General features: G+C 44.2%; 1 protein-coding gene across 1 annotated transcript; it reads left to right on the top strand.

Moving 5' to 3' along the window:
- Positions 1-4,251: 4,251 nt before the first annotated feature.
- On the top strand, positions 4,252-17,201 carry cnnm1 (cyclin and CBS domain divalent metal cation transport mediator 1; the record flags this gene model as incomplete). The annotated part of the gene is made up of 10 exons (XM_083987677.1): positions 4,252-5,725; positions 10,663-10,806; positions 11,977-12,117; positions 12,289-12,458; positions 12,666-12,765; positions 14,406-14,551; positions 15,119-15,366; positions 16,350-16,450; positions 16,665-16,766; positions 17,122-17,201. 10 exons carry the CDS (start codon positions 4,252-4,254, stop codon positions 17,199-17,201), a joined length of 2,706 nt encoding a protein of 901 aa, XP_083843803.1.
- Between the last annotated feature and the right edge of the window lie 1,034 nt (positions 17,202-18,235).

Here is an 18,235-nt window from a genome sequence, read left to right as displayed (position 1 = left end):
ATCAGTGCGCGTAATAAGGTTAAAAGGTGAAAAGAGAAATAAAAACAACCGAACAAATTTTGCTGCTGCAAAGTTCGATGGTGGTTCTTTACCTCGGTCTCATCGATCTGGATCTGTCTTCCTGTCTAGTTGTCTCACCCCCTCTGCCCCCCGCCCCTCTGAGTATTTTTTGGGAGCTGCTCACAAGAGCGCACGCCCCGAGCCAGCCTTCCCGGTTGTGAGAGCCAGAAGCTGGGAGGAGGAGAGGAGGCAGCACCGCCCCTCAAAGGTTCTCTGAGGTATGAGGACAGACTGCTCAAAAGAAGTTTAAGCGCATGGTTAACAGTCTAATGTGGCGGAGCAGGGTGGACTGTCTTCCAAACACACTGATGTCATTTATTTTTTTTTATTTTATTTTATTTTTTTGATGAAACACTCATCAATATATGCCTCAAATCATGCGTAAAATAGTCCATCATCGAAATATAATTTTGCAAAAAGAAAAAAAGCTGAGTTGAATCCAGCAATAAAGTCAAACCCGAGGAACTGTCAGTGACAACAAATGGCTGCATGTATTTCCTTGTTATTAGGTCATTATGATGAAAACAAGGTTTTCTGGCTTAGAAAATGAATGCATCATTTTTGGCGGACGCGCCAGTTATTCACTTTGGAAAGATAAGAATCTATAATTGGTGGAAAGATTATTATTCATTTGATGAAAGGCATGATTAAGGTTAAAATATATAAAACTCTAATATGAATACATAAACTCTCCAGCATGTTTACAGCGCAGTCCAAGGCGCAGAGGCCTAAACGGGGCTGGAGCTCGAGCTCACATTTGAACCACTATAAGCTTCCATTTCCATTGAATCTTACCCAAACGCACACCATGCTGAGCGGTGGTCACTGAATAAAGGTCATCGTGGGTCACTGTCCACACTACACCGCAGACTGCACACTGCACATTAAATGCCCCAACAGAATGTGTAGGTCTCCGCGGCTACACAAATCAAGAGAACAAAGGGAGGCCTGCTCCAAAACAAGAAAGGATGCCATCTTGTCAACAGGATATTTCATGTCTCTGTGTACTGTAAGTGCTTAAGCTGTTTTGACAAATACCTGATTGATTGCACATTTTTAAAGACCAATGACATTGGTTTTGAATGTTTTTTGAAAATGGACCAAAACGCGCAAGCTGTCATCTCCAAAGTGTGGGATTTAAGATCTTACACATGGATCTCACCTTTAAACTAATTACATGACTTCTTTAGTCCAGATGTTCCGAGGGCACCGGTCCATTGCGACTGCTCCAATAGCTCTAAGTTCTTCTCCAGGCACTCAGGGTATCCAGGGGTGGTCGTATAAGGTCACTGCTGTCTCACAGACGAGCAGAGAACTAGGGGAAAAAACTAACGAGTACAGCCCGGTTTAATCCCTTCATCCCGCTATGCAGCACCTAGTCACGAATACATAAAACTGCCAAATTATCCAAGGTGTTAACATTTCATTAAACGTTCCCATTGCAGGCTGATGATTTTTTTTTTCATGACGCCTCTGGAAAATAAAATCTCAAGAAGTGCTTGAGATGAGATGTGAAGCTTCAAGGTCACACACCAGACACACTGTTGTGAGATGAAACCGACGTGCAGAGAATCTCTTTCTATTTCTAGCCTTCTCCGTGCGTCCGTGCAGCACAGAACCAAAAGTCCACTGGCTCGTGTTGACATTTTGGCGCAGCAAGACGTCCTATAGCCTTGTTACCATGTGGTTTCAATATAGCACGAGTTTTTGTTTGCAGGAGAGAGAAATTTAACTATTATATATTTCTATACAAAGGACCAGAGCTCTGGAATCAGCTCTTAGATATTAAACCGTGGCACGTCACTGTCATTTTGGGGATGTTTTAAATGGGCAAAACGTAAATATAATTTATAATATTTCAAAAATGAATTATTGGTGATAATGGTGTGTTAGAACACTTATATAATTTTACACTCATAACTTTGGGGCCACACGTTCAGCCAATCACTTATTTCAACGGTCTGTTTTGCATCAAATGCCTCAATTTAACGAATTAAAGTGACACGTGTTCAGTATGAAAACAGCATCGGTTCCTAAAGAGGGTCTTTATAAAAGACTTAATCGAATAGGGATAATTTTGATGCTAATATTTCTATGTTGATCATGTGGAGGTGAACGCGCTGCAGTGATCCACGGGGATATGGCTCACTCTGTGGGAACCTCGTGGGCTCAAAACTTTATGTTTATCAAACGATTATTGTTCCCATCGTTAATTGAGTCTAGAAATTGTTGTGGATTTCTTTCTCTTTTTTTTTTACTTTAATGGGTACCGCACACACATTTTAGTAAATATAACCTATAAAGGCTTTTAGAGTACTTTGAATGATGGAATTACAATAAACAATAAAAAAAAAGATAATTATGAGGAGATGATGATGATTTATCAATATTAATCACGTAGCAGTGAGATAAGCAGTTGTGTACCGGCCACAGACTCCATACACAGCCACTCCAAAAAAAACCTATAAACTTTTTACCGGTCGTGTCTGTCTGTTATTCGGGCTGGGCTCACCGACCAGACCCAGTGCTTCACCCCTGACTGCTACACTCAACTCAGGGTCGGTTAAAAACTTCTTTAAAGAGAACCAAAACACAATAAAATGAACCATTGTCTTTGTGTAGCCTAACTTCTTTTTCCCCCTATGCTCCATGTGTTTTAGTCTGGCTAGTATTATAACATATAGCCTGATCTTTGTTTTTATATCGACAGATTTGCTGAAATGGGGGAAAGCACTGATTAAAAAAAAAAAAAAAAAAAAAATCAATATTCATATAATGTACATTTTGGGGAAACATTTTTTTTTGATTGAGCAGGCGTATGAGAACATAGAGGACCTTATGTAAAGGGAGGTTCTCTGACATCGGGTGGATCCGATGTGATGAAGGGATATGGAGTGTTCCTGTGCAATATCATGATACTTTATGATGACATGTAGACAAGGAAAATAAGTCCTCAGTCTACTGTGATCCCCTGATCCCTGATAGTTTTAAATTTGTGTGCAAAGTTTTTTTGTTTTTTTTTGTTGCTGTAATTTGTGTCTCCCATTGCTGTGGTGGATGTGTTTCTGATGGAAAGCAGAGAGAGAGTGAAGTGTTTAAGACTTAACAGGACTCTCCCTCAGGTTCTGTGCCTGTAAATCTGACAAACTGTGGTCACCGACTTCCACTGTGTGAGAGCCTCACTGTATATCTAAGAGCAACTGGAAATATTAGTAATTATTATTATTAGTAAGTTATATACCAGCAATAATAATAATAAGCAGCTCTTGGTTTCTTCAGGAAGTTTTGATTTATTTATTCTCAATCGGATTTTTTTCAGAACTTGTTGCGCTGAATGCATATTAAATTTTTTCATGCTTCAACATTTGCGTTTCATCCGATTCAGTCCTATTAACAGGTCGGTCTTGCATAATGTGTTTCATAAGTGGGGTTATAAAAGTTTCATGTGACAGCCCATTTTAAAACCGCACCATGAAATTAATTCCTCTAAAATGTGTTGACAATTTGCAATAATTATTTTATCTGTTGAGGGTCGAAATCTAACATCAAATACAGCCTGTTTTTTTTATTATGACAGAGAAATAAATCCTGTACACTTCATTCCGTGTTTAACTCCAAGAGTGGAGTCTGTATACCAGGCTGACCCAGCAGCCACTTCTCACAGCAGGCTGATGTGAAGCAGGTGATAATGCTGCCATCTAGTGGGAAAATTCAAACAGGGGGTGGGGAGGCATCTTGTGTAATAGTATTTATGAGTCAAAAATAGTGATGCACACACAAAACGTAGACAGACGACATTTAGGTCGCTATTTATATATATGACCTAAATTATACGCTGTAAATTTTACATCTTTATGTATTTTGGGGGGGTTTCACTTCTCCTGCAGCGCAGTAATTTTCAGTCAATATTTCCCCAGTTGTAAGTGTCGCTGATCCCGTGTGCATCACATGAATCATTCATGATGGGCATTTCCTGCCTTCTATTTTTAGAAAGTGCATAGAAAACAATAAGCCAGGCCTACGTCACGGTTCGTCATGTATATTTAAGGACTCGAGCCCCCCCACCCCTCTCTCTCACCCTCCTAAATTATCTCTCTCTCTCTCTGTCACATACCCATCCTCTCCTCCATGGATATGGCCACCCAGCTGCTCCATCCATCCCATCCGCAGACCACGTGACCCAGTTCTCCCATGTCCTTCAGTAGTTCATTCAGCATGATGGCTGCGGATGCTGCGGATGCTCTCTGCTGCATCCTGCATCCGCGGCGGCTCTCTCTCCTCTTTCTCACCGTCACGCTCTCCTCTCTGCCGGCTCCGGCAGCGACGCTGCTCGGCGTCCGGCCGGAGGACACCCAGAGCGGAGCGCTGTCAGTGCAGGATGGGATACTGAGAGCGACGGAGGGAACGCGCTTCATGCTGAGGGTTTACTACTCCGCGTCTCCAGGTAGGGAGCATCCCAACAGCCTCAACATCACCGGCAGATCCGACGCCGCCGCTCCCGCAGCTCCGTGGATCGCGTTCATAGAGGAACCGGGTCTGGAGAGCGCGGACACGGAAAGGCGGCTCCGGTCCGGAGGTAACCCGTGTCAAGAGGAGAATGCCCAGAGCTCTGATATCGAGCTTCTGGGCTCCTTCAGATCCACCTCCAGTCACAACTCTGTTTTGGTGGAGCTGCTCGCTAAAGACCTGCGCAGAGGCGAGGCGATCAAATACTTCTCCATGTGCGCCTTCGATGGAGTGAAATGGGAGCATTACAGCACCAAAGATTTCTGGCTGGCGGTGGTGGAGAGACCCCCAGAGGCAGATGTTTGGCTCCAGGCGGGGGTGTCGGTGCTCTTGTTGGCGCTGTCTGCTCTCTGCAGCGGTCTGAACATCAGCATGCTGGCTCTGGACCCCGTGGAGCTGCGGGTCCTGCAGAACAGTGGCACGGAAAAGGAGCAGAAATACGCACGGAAAATAGAGTCGGTGCGTAAACATGGAAACTACATCCTCTGCACTGTGGTGCTGGGCAACGTGCTGACAAATACATGCTTCGTGGTGTGGATGTGCCAGATATTAGGAATGACTGCTCTCTCAACTGCCTTCTGTACTTTGGGGATATTCTTTATCGGCGAGATTTTACCTCACTCCGTGGCGTCCAGGCACAGCCTCGCCATCGCATCCAAGACCCTCTGCGCCACCCGGCTGCTGATGCTGCTGTTTTTCCCCATCGCCTACCCAGTCTCCAAGATCCTGGACATCATGCTTCACCAGGAGATCAGCAACTTCTACACCAGGGAGAAGTTGGTGGCCATGCTGCGCGTCACAGACCCGTACCACGACCTGGTCAAAGAGGAGCTCAACATCATCCAGGGAGCACTGGAGCTGAGGACAAAGACCGTGGAGGACGTGCTGACCCCGCTGTCAGACTGCTACATGCTGTCCTCGGACGCCGTGCTGGATTTCTGCACCATGTCCGACGTGATGCAGAGCGGTTTCACCCGCATCCCGGTCTACGAGAACGAGAGGTCCAACATCGTGGACATCCTGTTTGTCAAAGACCTGGCCTTCGTGGATCCCGACGATTGCACTCCCCTGAAAACCATCACTCAGTTTTACAAGCACCCCATGCACTGCGTGTTCAACGACACCAAGCTGGACGTGATGCTGGAGGAATTTAAGAGAGGTAAGCACTTTGTTTTCACATGATCAGAACTTACAAGCCACTTTGTGTTGAGTGTGAGAGGCCAGATGTCTCAGAGCAGTCAGGAAGCTGCCTCCTAATACCTGGGAGATAAAGTAAGTAAATACATTTTCATTTATAGCACATTTCAAAGCTATAAGGTTACAAAAATAGGCAACATTACAACTGGAGATTTAAATATCCTTTGAAGTGTGCACTTAAAACCTAAGATTTCAGAGAGGCCAGTACATATCCATCAGTCCACTGGCTCACAGTGGGCCTGCCAATAAAGCCCTTTGAAAGCAGTGGGAGCCATATGTGAAATCTGATACTGTGTCACACAGTGAGTGTAGTTCAGCCAGAGGTTAGAGGCTACCGAGGACCAGAATGGGGTTATCTTAAGGATTTATGTAGTAAAAGTAATTTTCCCATGACAGCCACTCTGTGAACTTGATCTGCCCTCCACCACTGCTGCTTGCCCCCCCACCCCCCCATGCCACATGTGTATCAGTTATCAGCTCGACACTTAAATGTAATGTTCAGCTGTATCAGTGGGGAATTCAGCAAAGGGGTTTTGCCTTCGCCGGGATGGAGGCAGAGGCAGTGAATGTCACTGCTTTCTCTCTCTCTCTCTCTTTTTCTTTCTGACTCATACATCTTTAGCCTGATAAGCATCTTTGCTGATAAGTGCATTCACAGTATTACAGCACTCTGTCTCTCTCACACACAGGCGAGTGATAGCATCTGTTCGCTAGCGAGCAAAAAGTGTGTCGCCTCTCTCCAGGGAGTCCATTCAGTCTTGATGATAGCATTGAATATGACTCCGAATCGATGCTCTGCAGCCAGCAGCTCAAACTGCTCCCCTGACAGCGTCACGTGGTCAAAACGGAGACATATGAGAGACTGGTGGATCAACTGTTACGCAAGGATTTCATTGACATTGGGTTGCGTCGTGGGGGATTAAGATATAAATCTGTTTCATTGATAAAGAAAGCTCCATAGATGTCAGAAGAAGGCAGCAGTTGTCCAGTCAGATTGTGAAAGGCAGCGCGATGAATGAGATGCTCACTTTCAGATCAGGAGGTCCACTTTATGTTGTTAAAGCGTTATGATTGATTGACAGCTTTATGATCCATGGGCTGAGCCTGTGTTTGTGTGTCTTTGTGCTTTCCAATAGTCCACAGTAAAGGTGAAGAGGAGTCACCATTAGATGTGTGCCACCTAATTGGTGGCCTACAGTGACTTTTAAAGCCTCTTCCGCTCCATAGGTCGTTGCCATCCAAGCCCTGCAGAGCTTCCATGAAAAATTCAGCTCCAACCTTTCACTTCCCTTCTTCCCTACTTCGCTCTCACAGATTAGAGACTCCTGCTGTTCAGAGAGCCGGGCTGGAAGCTGGGAGGATGTCTCACTGAGGAGGGTGATGGGCAGCAGGGGGTTGGGAGGTCTGTGTGCAGGAGGGGGGGGCAGGAGGGGGGGCAAGCGGTAATGTGTGAAATGTAAGGGAAGACTAACATACTGTGCAGTGGGAAAATATATATGTATGGCAAGCTATGCTCTTTATTTTATGAATTTTCCAGTGGTATAAAATCTTAATGGGTAAACAAAATCTGGAGTAAATATTTTAATTTATTGGGAAGAGACACTCCAACATGTTCTTTAGCAAAGTAACAGCTCATTATCTGCTGCAATCAATAATATAATATATCAATATTGTCGATAAAATGTGCAGAATGGATTATTGTATCATGTAACTGGTACATTAAAGGGATAGTTCACCCAAAATTCAAATTTCCTCCGTGCCTTCTCTGAGTTACAGCGGGGCTCCGTGCAGCACTGCATGTCCATATGACGGTTGCGAATGGAGCTCACTTTTCTTCGTCCAAAAGACACACCAAAAAACTCCATAAAAATACCTCCATTGTGTTCGTCTGTAATGTCCCTCTTGTATTGAAGCCCCAACATGAGAAATTGTTCCGAAAAAAATTAAATAAGTATATGTTTTAAGCTTGTTTGTAACGGAAGGACGAAGAAAAGTGAGCTCCGTTCGCAACCATCATATGGACATGCACTGCTGCACGGAGCCCCGCTGTAACTCAGAGAAGGCACAGACTCTGAAACTTCTCCCAGCCCTTAGTCGACATGAGGGTGAGTAAATAATGAGTGAAATTTGAATTTTGGGTGAACTATCCCTTTAATTGTTTAAGTGGTGACAATGGAGAACAAATTATAAACTGATTATATGTATAATCTTAATCTGAAATACAATTTATAACAATCTGAGTCAAATAATGTATAAACTAAAACAAAACAGTTAGAAGGAAGTCAAAACTATTCTTTTTGTGTTATTACTTTATACTAATGCACACAACTCTACTAAATAGACATTTGAATACACTTTGCCATTTGCCATCAAATCTAAACTCTTTTGTTAACACGAAACAAATCATCAAGGTCAGTCATTACGCTGCCATAGACTCAGTGTTTTCATAAATTGTTGTGTGTGTGCATGTGTGTCAAACAGGGGAAAACATTGCTTCGCAGATATAAACAATGCATGTAGTCATTCTGTGGTGCTGCGTAGTGTGTAATGTTTGCAGAGAGCACAGACACTAACTACACGTAATGCACAATTATATGAAAAACACATTATGCATGATCTAAAACCACACGTGGAGTTGAAACATAGACCGGAGGAGCCTGGGAAACCGACGGAGCAGAAACATTTGCAAAAGGGACATCCGTGGCAGACCCAGTTTCGCCTGCGGCATGTGTGTCTGTGGGTGCGCGCGCACGAGTCTGTTAAGGGTGCATGTGGGCAAGGGTGTGTGTGTGTATGTGTGTGTGTGTGCCCTTCTGCAAGAGTATTATGTAACATATGAATGATGTAATGCATTGCCAGGGCACAGCAGCGGCTGAGAGGCAAATCCACCTCTGACTCACCTGAGCTCTTCAGACAAGCTGACCTGAGTGCTGGGTACGACCTCAGCACCTCAGCCAATCTCATACAGAGAAAGAGTCATGTTTGGAGGTGGCTGCCTTGTCAGTCAATCAGGATTTTTTTTTTCATGTTGCAGTGGATTAAAGCATTTGATCCATTTTATCCCCTGGCAGTGATCCCCTAAATCGGCCCATCTCGTACGAGCCGCTGATTTTGCTAGAAATAAGGTTGGAGACTGTGTATCTGCTGAAATCTGTGTTCCAGTGACATCATAAATTTCAGCACAACTCATTTGGGCATCAAGCTGACGTATGTGGTGACATAAGAAAAACCCTGACAGACTATGCTGACAAAGAAAAGAATGAATACAAATGAATGCTTGGGTTTTTTTTTTATATTGTCTTTGTTATAAATGAAAGAAATCTCTATGTAAAACTGGGGTTTGTGCTGCAACTGGTGCAACAGTCATGGCCATTTTTCCCGCTCTCCTCTCCTTGCGATGCTCGAGTTTGCTGGCAACAATGATTTCTTGTCACATTTGCTTTATCGACTGGCTCCAGAGATGCTGTTGGCGCACTGTGTGTCATTGTATCTGGCAGGCTTGTCATGTTCAGCCAAACACTAACTGAGCGGGAGCACCGGGTCTGCTCATGGATGTGTAATAGTGTGTATGTGTTGTATTTTTTGTGTATTCTGTGCATATACTATGCGTGTGCAAGTGTGTGTGTGCGCGCGTACAGAGGTGGCAGCAGCATGGGCAGTTTGGTCAGCAGATGCAGGCATCCCCCAGACTGATTGTGTAATCTCAGGCTTTTACGTAAGGACAAAGTCTTCCAAACTGTCAAAGTGTCTCCAGACTAATCCCCCAGTGCCCATTTACTTCTTGTCTGAATCACACACACACACACACACACACACACACACACACACACACACACACACACACACACACACACACACACACACACACACACACACACACACACACACACACACACACACACACACACACACACACACACACACACACACACACACACACACACACACACACACACACACACACACACACACACACACACACACACACACACACACACACACACACACACACACACACACGGGAGGGCAGTCCCAACACTGAAATCATCTCATACCTGTGCTCTAACAGAGATCTGGCCTGTGTCTTCCAGTCTCTCAGCCCCAGCTGGTATATTAATGCTAATTTTTCATCTTGACTGCACAGATCCAGTTGGAGGCTGTTGACTCGTGTTATTTTTATCCACTGACGCTGCCTCTCGACCCGTTGCGTGAGCAGTTTTTAGCGCCAGCTCTCTCTCTCTCTTTTTTTTTTTTTGTAATGAACATTTTTATTGAAGTTTAACACACAAATAATACAGACAGGGAGAGATCAATTCACCCCATCAGGGAGCCACCAAGGCCAGAAATGTACTCCCGAAGTTTTTAGTAAATGAGTTCAGTATAAAGACAAAAACCAAACGAATGAAACAACAAAACAAAGCAAGAGTCTACTGGTATTTAGTTCCGTTAATAAAGTTGTTGTGGCGTACAATGCCATCTATGTATTATTTTCAGTTAAATTAACCTATTACCCATTTCTTTGTACATTGTATTAATTTTATTTAAACATGACTTCCAATCCTCTGGAGATATGTCTATAGCCAAGTCCCCTGCCCAGTGTTTCTTAACCCTGAGCAAAGGGTCACATTGTTTCTGTATTAAGAGTATTGCCCCTACCTGAACTTGATCTAATCAGCAGTTCTTCAATTGGGCCGTCCTAAGCAGCCTTCTAAACATTTAGACAGGGTGCTTTGCATTTGGACATACCTCCAGTATTGATTATGTGGCTATTTGTATCTACTATTTGATCAAAGCTTAGTATTGCTATCAAATAAATGTAAAATATAGGTTGCCAGCTCTCATTTCGAAACAACAGTGGACACTCACCCTGTGTTTTTCAATCTTCTCTGGTGAATGCAGGTAAATCCCACCTGGCTGTGGTGCAGAGGGTCAACAGTGAGGGGGAGGGAGACCCCTTCTATGAAGTGATGGGCATCGTGACCCTGGAGGACGTCATAGAGGAGATCATCAAGTCTGAGATTGTGGATGAGACAGACCTGTACAGTATGTATGACATAGAAAACATGCTCTTTAGGACGCGTTGCATTGACTCTGCATTGCTTTTCTTTGTATCTTCAGCCCCTGAACACTTTCAGTTTGTCACAGCAGGAGACAAAAGTTTCTTCACAGCATCTCTGGGAAACAGAGACATTTCACCGTGTCCCTAATTATTGGACATTGCTGGAGAAATTTCAAGATGAATAGTGCGTTTCAATTCCCCTTCCCTACCACCTCCTGTCCTGTTTTCTCATTAGCGTATCGATCCCACCTTCTCTCCCCTGCTGTTCCCAGCTCCTTGCTGATGCATAATTAAATAATGTGAATAAATGGCCCAGTCTCACAGATAATCACCATAATCCTCTCATCTTTAATTGGCTGGAAAGGCTCTCCACACACAGGAATCCAAATGCCAAGCTTCAACCCCTCAATTCCCATCTAATCTGGTCTCTGCTTTCTCATCATGCTCTGAATTTTTGACTATTTTCATGCCACAGTTAAAAGAAAAATAACTTTATCATGCACTTCTACAAAAAAAAAAACTCCAGCTCCCAGAAGAAAGGAAAACGGAATCCCGAAGAGTGCTACAATTTTAATTACATGCATGAATGTGTGAAGCAGTATCTGTCATGGGTGCCCTTGGTGGGTGTTTTTGTGTCTGCATGCGCATAATTACAGTATGTGTATGTGTGTATATATATAGTACAAGGGAGCTAATCTCCCCAGACTTTGCACTGTTGGCATTTATAGCACCAGCTGTTCCTGCTGCAGCCACGTTGCATTTAATGGTATACAGTAGCCTATATTAATACCTCTCACATCTGTAGAGGATAAGCCAATGTATATCTATCATACATGTGTTTGCACAGCACTGGATAATCTCAAGTTATCCAAGAGAAATCATGCTTACAAACTCAGCTGTTGGCATTAGCATATTCATCTTATTATCAGGCTAATAAGGTCACCTGAAAAGAAGTGGCTAATTCCTTGTAGTGTATCCCAGAATACTGTATTTACGTGGATTATCCGGTGCAGAAAAACCAAAGCAGGGAAAACAGCAACATACCATTCCCCTCACTCAGCTTTTATCAGAGCGTGTACATCACACCACATGTGAACTCTGCAGTGTGTGTACCCTGCAATTTACATAATGTGCACCCTTGCGTGTGTTCACAGCTGATAATCGGACCAAAAGGAGAGTATCCCACCATGAGAGGAAACAGCAGGACTTTTCTATCTTCAAATTGTCCGAAAACGAGCTGAAGGTGAAGATCTCGCCCCAGCTGCTGCTCGCAACACACCGCTTCCTGGCTACAGGTACCATCATCGCACATTGTGTTCCTCGCATGTGTGCATGTATTGTGTGCAGGATATCTGTTGGTGAACACTGGATTGCAGGATAAAGTGAAGATAAGGACGAGTGACAAGGGATGCAGTGTTCTTTCTGTGACTATTTGTGCTGTGTGTGTGTCTGCATCTATCTTGCAGAGGTAGAGCCTTTTAGGCCATGTCACCTGTCAGAGAAGATCTTGCTGCGTCTCATTAAACATCCCAGCGTTGTGCAGGAACTCAAATTCAACCCCAAGAACAAACATGGTTCTCAACACTACCTCTTCCAGAGAAACAAACCCGTCGACTACTTTGTGCTTGTCCTGCAGGTAAATCCCAAACAACAGAGGAGAAAAAGCAGTGGAGGCTGAATTATTAAAGTGGAATTCACCTCTGTGTTTCGCTGTTTTAGAATCATTGTACTGCATATTTTCTGTGTGGGAGGCTCCATTAGATGAGTAATCAATGTAGTGCTCACACATCATGAGTAAAGAGCTCAGACCCCCCGTGTGTAAATGGCTGTGTTGACTTTGCAGGGACGAGTGGAGGTAGAGATTGGAAAGGAGGCTCTCCGCTTTGAAAATGGAGCATTTTCCTATTATGGCATGCCAGCACTTATCCCACCCCTGCCCATTGGTAAGTAAGTGCACACATGGAGCGATATAGATCGATAATTCTGGGGGGCTCGCAGTGAGAGTGATGATGGCAGCAGGGAGAGTTAGGCAATAATAGTCTCACGTAGTGCAGGTGATAGAATATTTTAAGGTCTAAATCCCCAATCCAGTGTCTGCATCAGCCTACAAGAGCAGCAGCAGCAGCAGCAGCGGCGGCGGTTGTGTGAAGTAAGTAATTAAAAGAAGTGATTTCAGAGAATTTCCCAGCGGAAGGACATGACCTGCACAGGATTATCAGAATCCAGCTAAGATTGCAGAGCAAGCAGAAAGTCTCTCTCTCTCTCTTGTGATGATTGTGTGCATGCTTTATATGAGCGATTTTCAGGGGTGAGCTTAAAGCAATTTGGAGGACTCCATTAAATATTTGAAAATCCTTCATGGGACATCACAGGATAGAGAATTTTCTCTTAAGCAGCTGCGGAAGTATCACATCTCTTTTTTTTATACTGCTTAAAAAAGCCTCTCTCTCTCTCTTTGTGAGTCAGAGTCGCTGCTTTTCAATAGACTTGACAAGAGCAGGATTTCTTGCAATACTCTGCTGTGCAGTGCACAAAATGAAAGCCAGGCAGAAAAATATAGTGGAGGTGAATGGAAAGGATCTTCTAACACCATCAGTCTTTTGCTCATTGGGAATCTGTAGTTGCTGCTGAAATTAAATGCATCTCCCCCTGTCCCTTAATACGACAGTCAGTTCACAGTGTCAATCCAGATCCATATACGTCTGTTCATCAAATTCTAGTGAATGTAATATCTATGAGACATCCATCCATCAGCAGTACTGCCTACCTGTGCAGGGTTGCTCTCTCCCATCTGAACTGGGATGGGGACACAGGGCCGACATAGAGACTAACAATCTGCGGGCAATTTTAGAGTCGCCAATTAATCCTAATGTGTATGTTTCTGGACTGGGAGGAAGCTACTGAACCCAGAGACCCATGCAGGCTCAAAGAGAAAATGCAAACTCCACCCAGAAAGGCCCCCAGCCCAGGAATCAAACCAAACAACCTTCTTGCTGAGAGGCGACACTGTGCCGCCCCATCTCAAATTTAGCACAATTCACTTACACTAATTTTCAGCCAAACTAATTGTGACAGAATTTCTAACAAAAGTCTGATAGGGTGGTAGTTGAAGTGGTGAACTTTTACATCCGAAAGCTTAAAGGTCAACTTCACTGTGAGCTTCTATGAAAACTCTTTTCTGGCCCTAATTCAACACAGGAACCTAGGAACAGAAGGAGAGATTGTGACCATATTTCACATTTGGTCGGAAGCCGATTTGGTGACATTAATCTTCGGGGTCCATCTTGAAACTAAACAAAACATATAAATCTTGAGTGCGGGCGGGTTGAAAAGCCTTCACTTCATACAGTGCTACATATTGAGATTATCAGGCTGATGGACTCCATGTGCATGTAACTAAAGTCATAGACCAGCGAGCACAGATGGGATCACATTAGTGCACTGGAAAAGACAAGAGTCCAAAAAAAAAAAAAAGTCAGTTTTACTGGCATGTGTGTGAGATTAAAGAGTGTATGGACCCAGCAGCAGTGGTGCATGTATGAAATATATAACTAAGGATGTTTTCTTCTTCCCTTTTGTTAAGGTCACAGGTACAGTTCCCGAGGCAGCGGCCTGAACCAATCAGATTCACTGCTGAGTGGAGGCAGTGTGGGTCAGCTCTCTGCAGGAGGAGGGATCTACCTACCAGACTACTCAGTCCGGCAGCTCACAGACCTGCAGATTATCAAGGTCACAAACAATAACTCTGACGTCGTACACAACACAGAAACATACAGAAATGCACCTAATCATCCCATTATTATAGATGTAATTATAACCTCCAATTAAGCGAATCGCTTCCTGCACGCCGAAGGTAAACACTGGGAAGCACAAGCAAACAACTGCAGTGTTCAGCTCCCACAATTTAACGTTCAAAATTCTCCCATAACACAGACATCGTCCTCTGCTGCAGAGTTTGCCTTTGATATGTCCTAATCTCTGATTCTGACTGAACACAGACATCCTGCCTCTCTCTCTCTCTCTCTCTCTCTCTCTCTCTCTCTCTCTTCTCCATACACACTCTTTCCTTTAATCACTGGGGATAATTGTGCTCCATTTCAACCATGAATATTTTAGCCTTAAAATGATGGATGGGCCCGGCCACTTCACCTCTCCTCCCCTCTCTCCAGTCCAGTGCTCTCCATGTTCCCTGCTGTCCACAGGCACTGGGATCTCTCATTCAGTCAACAGACAGGCGCCCGTGCACGCGCACACATCTCATTCAGATGATAACGCTCGCTGTCCGTGTCTCCACAGATCACCAGGAACCACTACCAGAACGCCCTGATGGCTACCAGGATGGACAGCTCGCCTCAGACCCCAGACCCACTGGATCCTGATGCTAAAGGGAGGCCTCCGGTCCCTGAGGCTCGCTCGCACAGCATCGCCCTCCCCCTCACGCACACACATACGCGGCTGGGGCTGGCACGCCTTGCACATCTCCATCCCCACGGTGGCCTTCGCAACACCTCCCAGCTCAATGAAAGAAACCGTATCGTTCGTAAGTGTTGTAGATGCTTTGTGATATTACGTTGACTATACACTCTATATATGTCAGTCAGTTGGTTTTTCACACACATGCCATTCGCCATTTCCACCTTAACTGGGAAAAGCAACATGAACTCGATTGTCACAATTCACCGGCCTGGTAGAGAGTAAGAAAGAGCATTCAAAGGATCAAACGCACTGATTGAAGTGCTTTGTGGGCTAAGGGCCAAAAACCTGTGTGACAGGACCAATACATGTGAATTATTTATGTAACCGAGTTGCCAGGGGCAACTTGATAATTTATGATCTGATGAGTCCAGTGAAAGTAAATTCTTTAAAAAGCCATGAAGACGTTCAGAACCAACCCCACAAATAATGAAATTAAGATAAAAATGAGAAAATGAAGGGAAATGAGGCTGAATAGATAATGAGGCATGACACAAGATAAGTAATAATGGAATAATAGAGAAAATAAGTGAAAGTCAAAAATAGCATAATCTGAGACGTACAGCAGTAAAGAATAAGTCCTATAAGTAAAACATTCTCAGTGACTCAAGCACAAAACTGGTGCAAACGTGGCATCGACCAATCTGTACTGGCTTAAAGGATTTCCCACATACCATCTGTCTTCTGCTGAGTGCAACACGCCACCCAGTTTGTCTGTGTTTACGTTAGTGACAAGAAAAAATTACCAGACAGATGGTTCTGTTGGTTGTCAATGAAAGAAGCTCCAGGTTTCATGTCCAATCACAGATTTTATTTACCAATTCAGTCCCTGCACTGGTTATAGCTCATCTTTATTTAGGATTTTTAACCCTTAACTGGTCACCACTGTTATAATTATAATGTAACCTCTCACTGGACCCTGCAGAAAACCACTGGCTGATAAATAGCAGGTTCTCTGCCTCCCTCTATGGGCTGAGCTACAGCCCGGCTGCTCTGATGTAGATCCTTGCAGCTGGTTCACAGCTGATTGGACTAATTCTCTCTTCGCAGGCAGTAAATCTGATGGGCAAAGGAGTCCGAATGATACCGTGTTCCTCCGCATGGATGAGATTCCCTACATCCGTGAGGATCGACCGGAGAGTTATGGGGAGAATGGTGAGAGCCAATTTGTGCATTATATTATCTTGTTTGCCTAATGATGATGATTTTGTTAAAGCAACCGATTCAGGATGGATAAAAATCAATGTGCAAGTGGTTAATAAAAAAAGTATATAAAAAAACCACAGTAAAATCCCTCTTGCAGGCTGATATCCACATATTTCCTCTATTCATCTTCTCTGTTGCGTTGCTCTTCTCGTCTCTCTCTCAGATGTGCCTACAGAGTCCCAGCCATCCACCTCTCCCTTCATCAGCTCCCTGTCTCTGTCCAGCTCTGAGGAGAACATCGGGAAGAAGCTCTTGCGTAAACTGAGTGAGTGAGCAACTTGTCACGAACGCTGTTGCGACAGCACGCCCACACACACACACACACACACTCCGTCAGATACACCGCAAACTTTTCTGTCAAGGCATAGCAACAGTGATGCACGTATCTTAGCAACAGGTGATGTTTCATGTCCCCCGCCACAACCTTCTCCAGATGCAGCTGTCCTCCTTGGCCTGCATTCAACTATGACTCATTTCTTTTTTTTTATTTGCTCATTTGAGGCGAGACAGTGCTGCTCAATACAGAATATACATAGACGTATTTCCGTTTGTGGCAAATGCAAGATAAAAGTATTTCAACCAGTTATCACCTGAATTTCATCACCTTCTGTTGTCTCTAGGTAACAAGAGGAGGAAAAAGTCTCGGGACGGAGGAAAGAGTTTGGAGGAAGGTCCAGAGCAACCGCCAGTGACCAGCTAGCACAGTGACACTGAGGAGGAGGGATGAAGCACATACCTCCTTCCTCTTCATCACCCACTAGGTATCCCGTCCCCCATAGACTCCGTCCATTGCTCCGCCATAACTCTCACAGGAGACTGAGCCATCCTATCTGCTGTAGCCACCAATAATACTCAGGTCCCACCTCTGCCTGAATTCACACCATTAACATGATTGCTGACTGTAAGGGCGCACTCACACGAGGCAATCGTACCGTGCCCAAGCAAGTTTGCCCCCTAAAGTCCGGATTCTATGGCTAGTGTGAGTGCAGGGGAGGGGGGCATTTGTGCTTCAGCACGGTACGGTACAACTGGCCCTAGTGTGAGTGCACCCTAAGAGGGACAGGTCTGAAAAACACTTGATTGGACAAATCTAAACAACACAGTATTGGATTTATCCAGCCTTACACTGACACAGACTCTGTGGATCCCAGGAGGATTTAATCAGATCTTTTGTAGCTAACTCTTTATGGTAGCTCTGTCCACATTGTCAACCTGTAATCATCCCATTGAAGCCATGGTGTGGTAAAGAGACAGCAGCGTAGCTTGCTATCTTTAGCCCATCATGGTCCTCGGATATCTGAGCCAGCTTTGAGTTTCCTCTTACTTGATCAGACAATGAATATAAAAATATTTATTATGTATTAAGTTATTATTATAGAGGCAGCTCCCACATGTTGAAAATGTTGTTTGCACAGGGAGCTGTCCTTAACGTTGCCATAACGGTGCCACCGACTGCCAACACAGCCCAACACACTAGCCATCAGCTCTCACTTGACAAGAGCACAATTTTTACACCAGGTTAAAAGAACACAACAAACTTTCAAGGAAGCCATAAAAGAATTCCCTGCCTGAATGATGACTCATCGTATAACCAACCTCTCAACAGCTCTAGAGGGGTATAGAGGGGTATGCACAATTTCAAATAAAAAAGAGAGCGAGAAAAAGAACACAATTTTTAACTGTTTTCTATACTAAAGTGTCAGAATTACAAAAAGTAATTTGAAGATAGCAATA

Source organism: Trachurus trachurus (genome assembly GCF_905171665.1).
Source record: "Trachurus trachurus genome assembly, chromosome: 15".
Classification (NCBI taxonomy): Eukaryota; Metazoa; Chordata; class Actinopteri; order Carangiformes; family Carangidae; genus Trachurus; species Trachurus trachurus.
The sequence above is the reverse complement of the archived record's forward strand: the minus strand, read 5'-3'. Positions and strand labels throughout refer to the sequence as shown.